General features: G+C 32.6%; 1 protein-coding gene across 1 annotated transcript in view; it reads right to left on the bottom strand.

Annotated features, from left to right (window-relative positions):
* Positions 1-13,014, bottom strand: part of LOC126745574 (uncharacterized) — a 61,441-nt gene extending 48,427 nt beyond the window's left edge. The window contains exon 1 of the mRNA XM_050453477.1: positions 12,847-13,014. Within this exon, the coding sequence (XP_050309434.1) occupies positions 12,847-12,858 (12 nt within the window). The 5' untranslated portion in view covers positions 12,859-13,014. The remainder of the gene's footprint in view (positions 1-12,846) is intronic.
* Positions 13,015-16,155: the final 3,141 nt, after the last annotated feature.

The raw sequence follows: 16,155 nt of genomic DNA, 5'->3' as shown, positions 1-16,155 counted from the left end.
TACCGATAATAAAAGAATAATTTAGTGTTTGGGATCTACGAGATGAATCGATTTGTTTCGACGGCCTGTTTTTATCGCAAACTTTGACAGTATTTCCAACAAACACTTTTCGCTATCATATCTTCCCAGAACTTCTTGAATAACTTTTCTCGATCCTCGTTTGAAATAAGAAAACATTTTTTGTAGCATCCTTCACTTTTTCTTTGTTTAAACACTTACACCTTTCTTTTATCTTCCTTTCCTGGTGATTTTTGTTTTGAAACGTATTTTTTTTATTTTTGGGCTTTGTGAATCCCATGTAGCTTTTGTCTATCAGCCTTAGTTTTTTATTAATAGCCCTTTTATTGTATCCTTTTCGCTTTCTATTTTCATGTTCACCTACAGGATGTTCTTCTAAATCGCTTTCTTCTGAATGTTGCCCTTGCGGTCCTTCATTTGAATTGTCTTCGACCATACTTTCTTCAGATGAGTCGGGGTCATCGGGCTCCATAGTGGCGTCGTAATCAGGATCAGACAGTGTGTTTTCTTCGGGTAAGTCATCCGTAAATGAATTTGTCACGCTTTCACCCAAACTGGCTTCCATAGAGTTTGTTTTAAGGATGGGATCTGATATCGTAGCTTCTTTGATTTCCATATTTGCCATTTGATCGGGAGAGGTGCTGAGAATTCCTGACTCTGAATAGCTTTTGAATACGACCTCCGCATTAGTGATTAGTTCAGAAATATCCTCAGAGCTTAAAATTTGGTCCAACTCAAGCTCGAGTAAAGACACTGATTATTAAAATCACTTATATTTGACAAGTTCAGGTCATTTTCTTGTCCTAGGCATTTAGTTACTGTATTTAATTTATTTGAGTTTAGATTTTTAGCCATTGCCACCATTTTTCTTGCTTTATTGCTACTAATTATATTAGTAGTTCTAAACAGCAACTCGTAAGCGGTAATACAATTTAAATTTTTTAAAGTGCAGGACCTCGTAAGTGTTTCCTGGAAAAAAAATGTGGTTTAGGTAAAGAAAAATTATATTTATTTTAAAATAAATTAAACACAAACTACTAACAACTTTAAAACAACTATTTTCAAAGTGATATAAAATTTTAGCTATTTTAAACATCTTACCGGCCAAAAACACAAAGCACTTCCACGAACAACAACAGTAACGGTCGCTAACAAGGGTTAACTGACAAATACGAGGTTATGATTTTTGCGATTTGCCGCTAAAATTAAAAACTGATTAATATCTAACTTGGTCAACAGATGCCACCATCTATTCTACGCATAATGGTATATTAAAACTAATTTAGCCAAAAATGTTAGTTACGAGGTCCTGCGTTTTGACCCTCGATATGTCGTTTGCCAGAAGGCTATTCATAGTCTGCGCCCGCTGTTATTTAATCGATGATAACAGCGTGCGCAGACTATAAATAGTCTACGATGTTAATCGATGAATTATTAAAATTCCTTGGGAATTCCAGTGGGCTATCTCTCGGATTTAGGTAGAAAATAAAAACATAATATGGAACTTTCCTATAAAAAAAATTCCTATAGGCCCTCCCTACGAAGATATGACCTCTTAGAGACGCCGCTGAAAATCGGTTCTTCTTGAATAACTTTTGATGTACTTGATTTAATAGAAATTTTTAACAATATGTTATTATATCACTTTATTTTCTTCTCTTAAAATTAAGTAATCACTGGTACCATGGAATACTAAGCATGTTTATCAAAAAAAGATCTCCTCTGCCCCCTGTGAAGATCTTGCGTTCAATCCAAAACAGGCAATGTCTATTCTCGTGTATTCAATGTTCTAAGATTACTGCTAAATAAGACCAGTTCGAGTTGTCTTAAAACATAAAGCTTTAATCGTTCATTTCAAGCGGAAGGTTTTTCTTTACACTGGGACATTTCGAAATACAGCGGAAATTAAATTTTTCTTCTATTGTTCTGAGGCAAAACCACAATTTCTCTTAACGTTACATCCATTTTGTTTTGCCAAGCTAATATATTATATTTTTTGAAGAGTTTTTTGATTATTTATTCGATTGTTGTGTGGCAGTAATGCAGTTATTTCTCTGGAAAAAAAAACTAATATTTTTAAAGAATCCTGTAGGGCTTAAAAATTGTTAAATATCAAAGGCATGATATAGTTGTCTTTAGAGATAATTTCGTTTGTTCCTTCTTCATAGTGTCCACCTAATCTAGGTGAACCATGGCCAAAGATTCTAGGCTATTCTAACCAGCTTCTCCATCTGCCTTTGAATTCTGTACTTCAGTGGTGGCTTTCTTTCTTTCTCAACCCCTCTTCCACAGAATGTACTGAGGAAGAGGGGGATTCTGTATCGGATCACAGCAGTCAGCTTCTCGCGCGATGCATCTGACATGATCAACGTGAACATCATCCAATCATCGGCCAGGAGGTGGGAAGGAGTCTGGAGACTGAAGGAGACAGGTTAAAATAAAGAAGAGAACGATATACGCCTTTATGTGTTGAAGTCTTGCTTTGGTTACATGACTAGATTTCAAAGGCTATATCTTAATATTTTTTACATTTTTGTCTGCAAGTATAGTGTTGTGATCTAGAGATACCAGAACATCTACGCTAAATGCTCGTTTTTCCCTTATTCCATATACCGTCAGGATGATTCTATAAGTTGTCTACATTAAATTTATCAGTTAGTATAGTACCAAATAATAACAGATAAAAGATGCTCGCTGCATCTTAGCGTTTAATTATTGGGTTTTTTTACTTTAAGATATAGGACTACGGAGATGTAGGCCATTGACTAGAACAGATGGTTCTATTCCAATGCCCGCAATGGAAAAGGCAGACTTGCTGGGTGTGATGTTCGCATTAAACTCTACCGTGAACCCACCGTTCGATTGATTTAGTCCCTACAATCACCAAAGTAATGTAGAACCTTGTTAACCAATTAATTTTAAAATACATGGAGTCCACCAACATCATTAGTGATCGTCAGTATCGTTTTCGAAAACGCTGGTCTACTGGCGATCTCTTGGCCTATATTACACATGGTTGGGCTGAGGCTATCGAGAAATATAGTGAATCCCGTGCAATAGCTCTGGATAAAGTCTGGCATGAAAACCTCTTAAACAAACTGTTTCCTTGTTTTGCCAACAAGTCTCGTTGCTTGGCTTCAAAGCTTCCTCGAGTACCGATCCACCCAGGTTTTTGTTGATGAACACACCTCACAGAGGTTTCAAGTTAACGTTGGCGTCCCTCATGGTTGCATGTTGTCTTCTACCCTCTTCCTATTATACAGGGTGTTTACTATACATGCGGGAAAAATTTAAGGGATTACTCCTTGTCCTTTTATGATATTTGATAGGACGCTTTGTTTTAAAGATACGGGGCGAAAGAGAATTTTGACAATAACAATTATTTATTACCAAAAATTACTCTCCGCTCGGATGCAAGAATCTAATCTTCTCCTCACAAACTATTTCAAAAACACCAGACTCGTTTCTGATTGCGTTACATCCAGCAATTATCAAATTTCTCAAATATTTTAGATCTTCTACTGCAGTAGTATAAACTAATGACTTTAGGTGCCCCATAGGAAATAATCCAGGAGGTTTAAGTCCGGGGATCGAGCAGGCCATACGTGAGGTCCACCTCGACCTTTCCAGCGATCTCCGTATGTTACTGTTAAAAACTGTCGAGCCAAAATACTCTGGTGCACCATCGTGCATAAACCGCATTGCATTTCTTGTAGCCAATGGTATACGTCCTCCAGAAACTGTGGTCGCATTTATTTCAAAAAGTTGCGGTTTACCTCATCGGAAATTCTTCCTGGCAGAAATGCAGGTACAATTAGAAAGTTACTTATAATTCCCACTCAAACGTTTGACAAGAACTGATGTTCAAAGCGATGTTCAAGCACCTCATATGGATTTTCTTCTGCACAAATATGATTATTGTAAAAATTCCTTATTGCATTTCTTGAGAAACTGGCTTTATCGGTAAAAAGACTAAGAGTCAGTAGTTGTGTAAATGTGTGCAAAAGGCATTGACAGAATGCAATACGTGGAAGAAAATCTGCAGCTAGAAGTGCCTGAACGCGTTGTATGTGGTATGAGTACAACAAATATTCTCTAAGAATCTTCTAAATTGGCCCGCTAGTTACGTTTAAAGTATTAGCAATTTTTTGCGTAGAGGTACCTGGATCTTCTTCTACTATGGCCAGCACATTATCTTGTAATTCTACCGTTCTTACTGTCATTGGCCGTCCTGGTCCTCCACTTCGCTTCAATGCTCCTCTTTCATGAAGTCGTTGATGTATACTTTGGCAGGTTTTTCTAGCCACATTACGATTTTTCGGCTACATTAATCGGAATGTTTTTAAACGATACCAATGGAATTAGACTAAACCAACGGATATAGTTAATAATTTTAAAACTACCAAAATTGGATGGTTGAAATTTTTTTCACCTCGTATCTTCGAAACACAACGTCCTATTAAAAATCATAAAAGGAAAAAATATCCTTACATTCTAGAATAGTCCAAGGAATAATCCCTTAAATTTTTGCAGCAGAACACATGGGGACGAGAACACATTGGGGACTGATGACGCTCTGTTTTCCCTTTTGGACCAGAGCATGAGTCTAAATAGAGGTGAGGTTTCTGTAGCGGTCTTCTGCGATTTGACTAAGGCTTTTGACTCTGTCAGTCATGATATACTACTTTAAAAGCTTGAGATATATGGGTTTAGAGGTGTATCCCTGAATTGGTTTCGGTCATATCTTAGGGGAAGGATGCAGAGTGTGTCTTTGTCTGGCTCAGTTTCAAGTTTCCAATCTGTAAGTTGGAGTTGTTAAGTGTGGAGTGCCGCAGGAGTCAGTGCTGGGACCTGTGTTATTTCTTTTGTTCATTAATGACATTTGCCTAGTGGAAATTATGGGCTATTTGACACTTTTGGCCGATAATACAAGCATCTTGTGGAATGTATCAAAATGGACAGAAAATTAAATTTTGATTATCACATAAGTGCTCTATCTAAAAAAACTGTCTTCAAATTGTTACGCTTTAAGGGCTATTTCTAGCCCTTTGGGGTAGCTGCAGTGGTTATTTCTTTAAGTCTTTGTTTGTATTACAAAAGAGAGCAGTTTGGATTATGTACAATGTTGGATTAAGGGCATCATGTAGGCCTGTCTTTTAAAATAACAAACTTAAGACCTTGCCGTGTCTATGTATTCTTGACAGTGTATGCTTAGTTCCTAGAAAATATAGGCCTCATCAAGGGCAACATAACACTCGTCAAGAACAACATGTACCATTACCCATACCAACAAATGCCCTTGTAAAGAGATCATTTATGCAAATGATCTATAATGCAAAAAAAATATATAACCATTTGCTCTCATAACTTAAAAGCATAAATAACTTTAAAAAGTTCCAACGTCAGTGTAAAAAACTTTTGATTAGTAAGGATTATTACACCTTAGATGAATTTTTTAATGATCAACTCGCATGAGTAATGTTAAGATTTATGTACCCACTTTATTTTATTTAATTTTTTCTGTGTCATATGGAATGTCAATTTTATGTTAACTTTTATTTCTATTCCAAATTTTGACATATCTATATTATTTTATAATTTAATTTTAGCTTTGATATCAGCCGACACCCAGTGCCATAGGTGTCGCCAGGTAACAACAACTACTAATTCATACCTTAACATTAAGTTTAACGCAGCTAAGACTCAGGCTGCTGTGTTTACAAAGAAGGCTGCACCTGCCGCCCCAAACTCGCTTATTAGGTGTGGAGGTTGGAAGTAATATGTTTGACATGATCATCTAGCGGGAGTAGCTAAAGCAACTTCTTAAAAACTTGGGGTTCTCTTTAAAATCAAAAGGCTCTATACACCGTAACAGTTTTTAATGCTTTACGAGGCCCAGATTCGTCCATCTCCTGAGTACTTCTCACACATATGGAGATCTGCACCCAAACACGCTTTAAAGCTGCTCGATTCCATCCAGAAGAGGGCCATACGTCTTATAAGAGATCCAGAAATTAATAGAAGCTTGGACAGTTTGGCGCATAGACGGAAGGTAGCGGATCTTACTCTGTTTTATCGATACCATCACGGTAAATGCTCTTCCGAACTGGCCTATACTATTCTACCTAGAGCTATACACGCAAGATCTACTAGACAGGGAGATGTGACTCATAAATATCGAGTGCATCTGCAGACGCCTAGAACGTCGCTTTTTATAGAGAAGTTTAAGTCTATAAAATCAACTCTTAAAGAAAGGCTTTCTTGAACATTACGATTTGCAGAATCTTAAGAAAAGTATCTACAGATACTTTCGTAGCAATGGAGCGACTCGTGGCACTCGAATACCACTGGCTCTTTTGTGTTACGTCAAAAAAAAGAAAGCAGAAATACCTTGGGCCCTGGAAATAGGTAACTTGTTGCAAAATAGGAAGTTGAACGTCTTGAAGTCTATTTCAGTTTAAGAAGATTCTTATAAAATCTTTTATGTAGAATTTTGCTCTGTATTTTTTTTTAATTTCAAGATTTTTTTCTATTTCAGGTATCATTTTATCAGTCTATGTCTTTTAGTCACATTGTGTTGCAGTCGTATACTATAAATCCAAGGTTTCTATTTACAAAAGGAAATAAAGCCAATAATATATTTGTGTATATTTGGGCTAACGATGATAGCATCTTCAGGAGGAGATTAAATATTTTTGCTTAGCAATAATGGCTAGATTTAGATATTAAAGATTTATATAGTAAATTTAGCATTTAAGAGTTAGAAACATACACACTTTTTAAAAAACTTAACTTTAGATACATTGATTTAGAGTATGGGATGTTTGAGGTTATTATTAAGTTTTCTTCACTAAATAAAAAGTAAAAAGATTAGTGAATTCGAAAGATATACCACAAAAAGGAAAACTAGTTAATATCATTGAAAATCAGCCATCTGAGTCTTTTAATTAGAAAGAACTTAATGTTCTTAATAAGGGTCTTAACTTTGCACCAGTTTTAAACTGCAAAAACAACCTAGAGGAGATAAGTATTGAATTGATGAGTTGATACTATAATAATATTGCTATAAAAGTTGACAAATGCAACATGATTGTTAGTTTAGACAAATGATTACAAAAACCCTAACTCCTCTTAAGATAATTCAAGTTACAACTTTCGAACTCTAATTTTAAACAATTTCAAAATTATATTGTATACCAAAAATCCATAAACCTAGCAGTAAAATGAGATCGATTGTGTCCGCTATAGGATCTCCAAATAAAGACATTTCAAATTTTTTGGTAAAGTAAACCGAAACATTAAAATTACCTTATGCATATTTTTCAGTAAAAGACAGTCAACAGTTTATTTGAAAAGTCAATAATTTAATTTTAAGTGAAGGTAAAATTCTTGTTTATTTCGATGTAGGGGAGACCGGGTCACAGTGGCCAGATACAGATTAAAACTTATATTTAGGAAAGATTACATTATATTGTAACCACTAAAGCCAATACTGAACTGCGTATAAGTTGTACGTAATCCGAAAGTACATCCATAATTTAAAGGGGCTGGTAAAATCGCAACAATATCAAATACTGGTACTGTTGGCTCATCTTTCACTTGAGTAAAACCAAACTTATTACTTTTCTTGCTTAAGAAATTTACTCTATAGTCACTTCCTACGAATATTCTTCAAATTTTCATCGAGTTCCACAAAGTCTTCATCTGATTTCAAAATCTCTCTGTTTGAAGTATCGCTATCTGCTAAATCTGATATTTCACCCTCATTTTCGATGCTAGATAGCATCAATTTCATTATATTCTTCTTATCTTTTATAGTATTATCTTTTAATTTTTTTTTGTTTCAAACTCTTTTCAGTATTTTTCCATGTATTCCTGTTCTATTCTGTTCATTACGGCGGCTGTGCTTGTCAATACCTTTGCTTTTTTTCTTGCGTCCAGTTTTTCGTTGTTCAATGTCATTAACTTTTAGATATGGTCGTAAATTTTTAGGAGGTATGAAAAGAAATGTACTCATTTTGATCTACTACACTCATATTTTCGAAAATAAAAATATTAACTGGGGTACAGTGACCACTAGAATTAATACAAATTAGTATTGACCACTGTGCTCAACTAATCTAAAATAAATAGCTACTGTAAGAGGTTTCCCATGCTAAAGGCTATAAACCAATTTACAAAAGTATAAAAATCAATAATTTACAGAAATATCGCTTTTTCATAAATAGAAATAGTCTTGAGAATTATTAGAATATTATGAGAATAAATAAGACAAATTTTAAAAATAATTTGAAAAAAGATCATCGATCATCGAAGATCAAAGAAGTTTTGGACCTGGAGGGAGAAAATTGAAGATTAATTTTAGAACCATATACTTATTTTAACATACAGTTTCAAATAAGATTAAACGATTTTTGGATCTGTTTAGCACAGTTTAATTTATAACAGGTTAATAGATTAATTCAATCTAAAAATGATGACGAGTTTTTGAAATGAACAACTCAACTATAAAAACTTTAGTACTTTTTCCATACCGATAGTTTCTTTTTATAGCTAAAAAAACGTAACCCCAAACTTTCTTTTTTAATTTTTTAAGTATAACTGCTTTATGCTCATACATATTCTCTGTGAATATTCGTAAAATATATTACTGATAAGTATGACTTATTTCCATGAAAATAATACTATAAATATTATCAAAAACCACTATACCGCCGTCCTAAGCCAAAAGGGCGTATCTCAACATTTTTCAATTTTTATATTATTGTTTTTAAGGACCCCAAATACAGTGTTTAACCTATTTCCTAAGCGAAAAAGACGCATTTTAACTCAATAGTGCCTAAAAATTGGTAACAAAATTAGAGGCATTTTAAAAAAAGAATACAAAATCCTACTCCGATTCGAGGTATCTCAATTTCCCAAGCGAATATGACGGTTCTCAAAGATGCGCCTTTTTCGCTTAGGATTTTTGGTAATTTTAAGCGCGTAATGTACAGTGTGCATTTAGATGCGTCCAAATTAGTTATGTTTTTACATGGCAGTTTCTGTGTTGTAATGAGTTAGTGGTGCTAAAGACACACGAGCAACCTGTTATCGACTGTTTATAACCTAACTTTTATGTGAATTGTAGTAATCGTTTCAACAAATTTGTTTTATTGGGGTGATAAACTTTGAGACTAACTAAATACAGGGCCTATTATAAAGTTGTAACAGAAGACATATCGGCTACAAGACTCTTTCGACCGGTAAGTAATTATTTTTAATTTTGTTTATTCAATTAGATCGGATTTTCGGCGGCCGTCTTTATCTGAGCAGCACTTTTGTCTGTGTTTATTCGTCTTTTTACTATTTACGTTTAAAAAGGTATACATCTTTAAAAAATCCAGAAATAGTTTTTATTATTAAAAATACTTAAAACTAACTCTGCCCTGCCCTTTTAGATTCAATGGACAGAACACAAGGATTTCGAAGAAAAAAAATGGTCATGTTGGCGCTGAACAAGGAAAGCATTCCAACCCAAGGAAAAAAATAAAAATCGTAAGGCTTCGGAAGATTTAGATTATTATCCGACTGACCCTGATTCGGAAAATGATAGTAGCGACACGGCAAGTAAGTGCAGTGAAGAACTTATTATTATTAACGACATAAACTTTGGGAATTGTGTAACAGAAATCGCCCCTGCCATACACATATAATCGGAAAGCCCAGTTCTTCTCGATATTTCTAGGTCTTTTGTGCCAGTTCACTTTGAGGCTCTCGAAGAAGCAGACTTATGCCCCCTTACGTCAGAAGTAGAAAATGTTGAGTTGGAAACAGTGACTGAATTATGTAATCAAATCACGGAAGTAGCCGAGCCATAATTGATGCATGAACCTATTCAAGACGAGCATGTTATGGATTCTGACCGACGCAAGACCGACGTAGATACCGACGCAACTGAAGTAAATAATACCGCATCTGTCATTCAATATAAGTACTAAAAATTGAACAGTTCGAAAAAGAAAGAAGTTCGAATTATTAGTAAGTTCCAGAAAAAAAGCTAAGCATCAATCACTTGCGAAAAAGCACTGCGTTAAAGAAGGTTGTGGGAAAGATTGTTTAAAAAAATGTCTGTTGAAGATATCAGAAGAAAGAAGAAAATTATTGAACAATGAATTTTGGAAAATTTCAAATGATAAAGACAGAAAATCTTTTATTTTACATCATGTTTCATCAAAATCTGTGAAACAGAGAACTACTTTAAAACGTGATCTAGGTTATCGAAGAAATAATATTTATACGCTTAAAAATGAAAAAGGAACATCTGAAAATGTATGCAAGGTCTTTTTTTTACAACTCTCGGCTTTAATAAACAAAGTGACAAAGTTATCCGTATAGCATTGCGTAATGCTAATAATTCTGTAGTACCTGTGGCTGACTTAAGATGCACGAAGCAACCTCACAATAAAATAGACGATAAAGTGATTCGTAATCATATTAATTTTTACAACCCAACTATCTCACACTATCGGAGAGAGCATGCACCCCAACGTCTTTACCTTCCTAGTGACCTTACTTTTGCGGCAATGCATCAGGATTCTAATTAAATATCCCAATATACAAATTTCTTATGAAAAGTACCGTGTATAGTAGCTAAGAAAATGAATATTTCGCTAGCAAATCTTGGACACGAAGAATGTAAAAGTTGTGAAGAATTTTCTCTACATGATAAAAGTCACACAAAAGATAATCTTGACGAAATCTGTGATAATTGTAACAGTTGGAAAAAACATATAGATATAGACAGAGCAACAAAGTCGCATGAAAATTACAGAGATGGTAGTCAACCAGAAGAACCAGGTAAGATTATATACTGCGCAGACCTTGAAAAAGTTATTATGCTGCCAAGACTGGAAACATTTAAAACTGCAATTTTCAAAAACAGACTAACAGCTTACAATGAGAGCTTTGTACCAATTGGCAAGAAAAAGAAAGTGACTTTGTGTTTTTTATTTGTTTTTCATCAAAAAAAAGAATGACAAAACGTTTGCCGCCGTTTGGCATGACGCCTTGTTTAAACGAAGTAAAGATGTATTAATAAGCACATTTTACCAGTTTTTCCTTGTAAAGAGAGACGCTGTGAAAATAACATTATGGCTTGATAATTGCTCCGCGCAAAACAAAAATAGGTCATTATTTTCATTTTTGCTCTACATTATTAATTCTCATGAAATGAATGCTAATGAACTTATTATAAAATATTTCGAGCCCGGTCATACATTTATGGCCGCGGATTCGTTTCATCATAAAGTTGAACAGTCAATGAAAAAGATGGGCAACAAACTATACGTTTTTGCAGATTTTGTTCAAGCCGTAAAACAATCCGCACGGCAAACTGAAGTTCTGCCAATGGAGTTAGATCATTTTTTTCTTTGGGAGGATTACACCTCGCAATATAAACTTAGTAGAATTAATCCCCGGCCATATCTAAATGAAATAGTCCAAGTATCTGTCCAAAGGGGTTCCCATATTATAACATACCAAGATGACTTCGATGGTCCAAAAATTGCACTTGATTTTCTTACTGCCAAAATTTAAAAAATAAAATACTGCCACCACCAAAAAAATAACAAAAAGTCCTTGGAATTTCATCTAAAAAGAAATAGTTAATAATAAAAAACCTCGGTGCAATAATGAAGAACAGGCTTCAGTTTTGGAAAGACCTTCCAGCTTCCCAAGATGATGACTCAAAATAAAATGTTAGTATTTTTTTGTAAGCTGATATGTTGAACTTATTCACTTTCAATTAACCTTTGTTTAAAAAGTATGTAATAAAGCTGTCCATTTCTTTTGTAATATTAGCAAATATTTAATAATAATATTAGCAAAATGCAATATCCTTCTTGACGTATCTAAAATTTGTACTAAAATCCTAAGCGCAATAGACGCATCTCATTTTTAACTAAAAATCTCTTTCTAAACAAATAAAACTTCAAAGTTATTTATTACTCAAACACATTACTACAAATAACTAAAAAAAAAATTCAAAAATTAAATAAATACGAGTGCTGTAATAAAAAACCGATAAATCGCAATAACTCAAAAATCTTGAGATGCGCCTTTTTGGCTTAGGATGGCAGTATACTACTAATTAAAAAAAATTATCATTACGAAAAAAAAGACCAAAGAGGAAAAAGAACAAAAAGATATAGGATTTAAAAATATAATATGTTACTGATCGGTCAGTTTTAGATGAAAGTTGAAAAGAGTTTAAGCTTTATGGTTGGTATAAATTTATAAATTTCTAGGAAAATAGTATCAAAATTACAATAATAGGATAATTTAAAAATTAATAAAATGATTTAGTTTTTTAAAGAATATAATGCAAACAATAAAGCTGTGCATTAAAAAAAATTATTATTTTGATGGCTCGGGCATGCTGGTAAATTGATAAGTTTTATGTTTAGGCTATATTAATTTATTATTTCTATTATAATAAAAATATTTTAGAGAGAAATATACTTGAAAATTCAAATTTTCTAATAATTCACAAGTTTAGGAAGTAACACCTATTTATTTAGCATAATTAGCACAAAAAGATCTAAATATCAAAATAATTGTAAAAATAAAGTGGCGAAAAAATATAAATTTAATTTAAAAGTAGAATAACAATCAAATCTTAACAAACCAAAACTCCTCATGTTTAAAGTCTTATCAGAACTTCATTTATAATTTTGCAAATTATTAATTAGCCACTATAAGAGAGGAAATAGGAGATATTTAAAATAAGGCCCAACAAATCGATGACTAACATAAATCAAATTGAAATTCTCTGATAGTACTACTTACGTTCCGCCTCATGATGTCAACGAAAAAATTTGTTTTTGGCACTAAGGTACGCGACGCACAATATATTAAAAGAGAAGCCGGACTGGTCAGGATGGCCACTAAATCCGTGGATTTATACCAAAGAAATAAGCGACGAGAAGTTGCTTCGGGTGTTGGACAACTACAACATATAGGTACCAATCCGGATCTCTGATGATGGTGGTGCGATGGGGGATCGCGGTAGGTCGTTTGGTCACTATACTAATAAGCCGAGACAATTATATTTTTTTTATTTATAAATATTCCTACTACCTAAAGGATAAAATCAAATAAAAAAAACATATGACAATAAGCTTTTTGATAGCTATACAGAGAGTTTCATAAAATGGTCCAAACTGAAGCATATAATAAAGGAGGTTATTACAAACAAGTTGATGTAACCTGGGTGGTAAAAAAAAGATAGGACATTTTTAATAATAAAATATCAAAAGATTTTTATTGTTTCTTATAATTTAACTTAATTTATTTTTTTAGTTTTTTTGTTCTTCATAATTGCTAACAATATCTCAAAAACAACACTAAATGAATATAAAATTAACTCTTTTTAGGTAAAAAAAAAGTAAATTTTGTTATAATGAAAAGAAGATCCTATTTTGTTTTTAAATCCAAAGAAATCAATGGGTAACTAAAAACGCTTCGATCATCCCCCACTAAATTTACTTAAAAATTATTCATTCACATGTTTCAGACATATTACATGTACATCATCAGGGATCTATAAAGAACCAAGGAAACTTGTAAGATAAAGATTAAAAGTGTTAAAATACAAAAGGTATTATTTATAACTTACACAAATTGAGGGTTTTCGTCAATTCATATAAAAAGCTATAGTGCCTCTGGCAAGGTCAAAAGGTTAAAACAACTAACAATGAATAAAAATGGCATCTACAATAATAATAAAAAAACGCCACAGTTATCACTGGAGCAGTTTAGTTGATAAACACCCGATTTTTTATATCCGCCAAACCGGTAGAAAATTCTCCACTCGTGTTACTGAACATTGTAAAGAGATCGAAAAGTCTAGAAAACGCAATCTTTGCCCTTCAAATATCAAATCCAATTTTGCTAGACACATACATCTCAATAACCATAACTTCGATCCACTTTTAGTCACCAAATTTTTACATTTCTGGCATAAAAGTAATAAACTAGATTTACTAAGTATTTTAGAAATAAATAGAGCTATACAGAATAATAATATTGCATGTGTCAATGATCAAATAAATCATTCATCCACACATTTTTTTAATTCATTAAATTTTAATGCCGATTTATAACGCCTTTTCATTCTCTCATATTAAGGAGTCAAAAACATTTATATTTTATTTATAAGTATCATTTCTAGTACCGCCCTCTGTTTCTATTTTTACAAATTACAGGTACCATATTTTAAATAAGACGCACCCTATCTTTTGAAAATTTATATGGTTCTTTTGTTCTTAGTTCTTGTTGACATAACAATTAGCGTAGTGTTGTAATCATGTGATTTTAATGTTTGTGTAGCTCCAGTTTTAGTCCCTTTCTCATGCATCTTAACTTAATTTTTTTGTCTTCAACGTCCAATTGTTTATTCGTTAATTAATTAAGCCTTTTTTATCATTATTGTAGATGCCACTTTTATTCATTGTTTTTATATGTATTAACAAAAACCCTCAATTTGTGTAAGTTATAAATAGTACCTTTTGTATTTTAAGACTTTTTAATCTTTATCTTACAAGCTTCCTTTGTTCTTTATAGATCCTTGATGATGGACATGTTATATGTCTGAAACATGTAGGATGAATAATTTTTAAATAAATTTATTAGAGGATGACCGAAGCATTTTTAGTTACCCATTGACATATTAACTTCACTGCAAGTATGAACTACTTCTTCCACTCCAAAGAAATCAGATTTTTTTTAAATTTAGTAAATAATATAATTTTCTTATTAATGTAATCTAAGTCAAAAAATTGTCTATATAGAAAACATAATAAGTAAGAAACACATTAAAATATAATTGTTAAGTATACAATGGGCAAAGCACGTAAATTTTCCAACAAACAAATAATGGACAAACAATTTCAAATGAAAATTGCAATAAAAATCACAAGGTTAGACAATATTATAATTCATGAATTCCTCAATGCTATAAAGTTCAATGTTAAGTAATATGTTAATAAAGATTTCTTAAAAACTGGAATTATGTTTTTTTCCGTCTTTTAGTTTTGGTGGTACCTTACCGAAATAAGAAATGCAAGTATTTGTTGGTAATTTCTCAGTAGATGTCAATCTGTGTGGAGGCACACATAGTTTAATAAGCTTGCATCATAATTTTGGTGTAAATTGTAAAATGTTTGAAATGTATGTTGATTTTTTGCAAGGAAAATAATACATTAAATAATATACAGGGTGGCGCATCGAAAACGAAACAGAGGCATTTAATGGCGGTTTAGTTTTTTTTTTGGAAAAAGCTCAGACCTGTCTGTTTTCGAGGGAGACACAAGTTATTTAATTAAGAAATTTGTCATTCTGTTTTTAATTACTTATTCAAACATTTTTGAAATGTTGACAAAAGTGGGACAGGTTTGTAATTTGATATCTCTTTTTTATAACCACTGTTATTTAAGCAGGGTTTAATAATTCCGATTTCCGACAGTCAGGAAAGCACTGTATCAAACGACTTATTTATTATCCACGTCAAAATCAGTGAAATTTCTGTAGGTATTTGTTTTAGGCATTCAATTCTTATATCGCTTCATCCAGAAGATTTTTTTATCTTAGATTTATAAAACCATAGAATTTTGTAGATATTCATTGTCGTTCTTATAATTTGGCAAGTTCTCAGTATACACATTACCATTTGTAGTTTTCATTTGGCGTATTTCAGTTTTTTATTTGGTTTTGTTACAAATTTTATTAATGCGGTCCCAAAGTTTTGATTTTGACGTATAATTTTGGTTTATTTTCATTTGAAAATATTGTTTCTTACTATTTTTTATTTGGGCTTTTAATTAATTTTTTTATATAAGATTTTAATTATAAGACTTGATATAGAAAAATCTGCAGCTAAGGTTCGGCAAACAAAATGGCGTCTACGAACAGCGATGGGAGATCAAGCAAATAACCATGCCAAATAAAAGTGAACAACAATAATAGCAACATCATCAACATCTTTATTTTTAACCAATTTATATTTTGTTAACCATAAAAATATAACGTTGCCTAATAATAAGATAATCTAATATAATGGAACTCGGCCAAAAGAAACTCGACTAATAGGATCACACT

Source organism: Anthonomus grandis, chromosome 16 (genome assembly GCF_022605725.1).
Source record: "Anthonomus grandis grandis chromosome 16, icAntGran1.3, whole genome shotgun sequence".
NCBI classification, from domain to species: domain Eukaryota; kingdom Metazoa; phylum Arthropoda; class Insecta; order Coleoptera; family Curculionidae; genus Anthonomus; species Anthonomus grandis.
The sequence above is the reverse complement of the archived record's forward strand: the minus strand, read 5'-3'. Positions and strand labels throughout refer to the sequence as shown.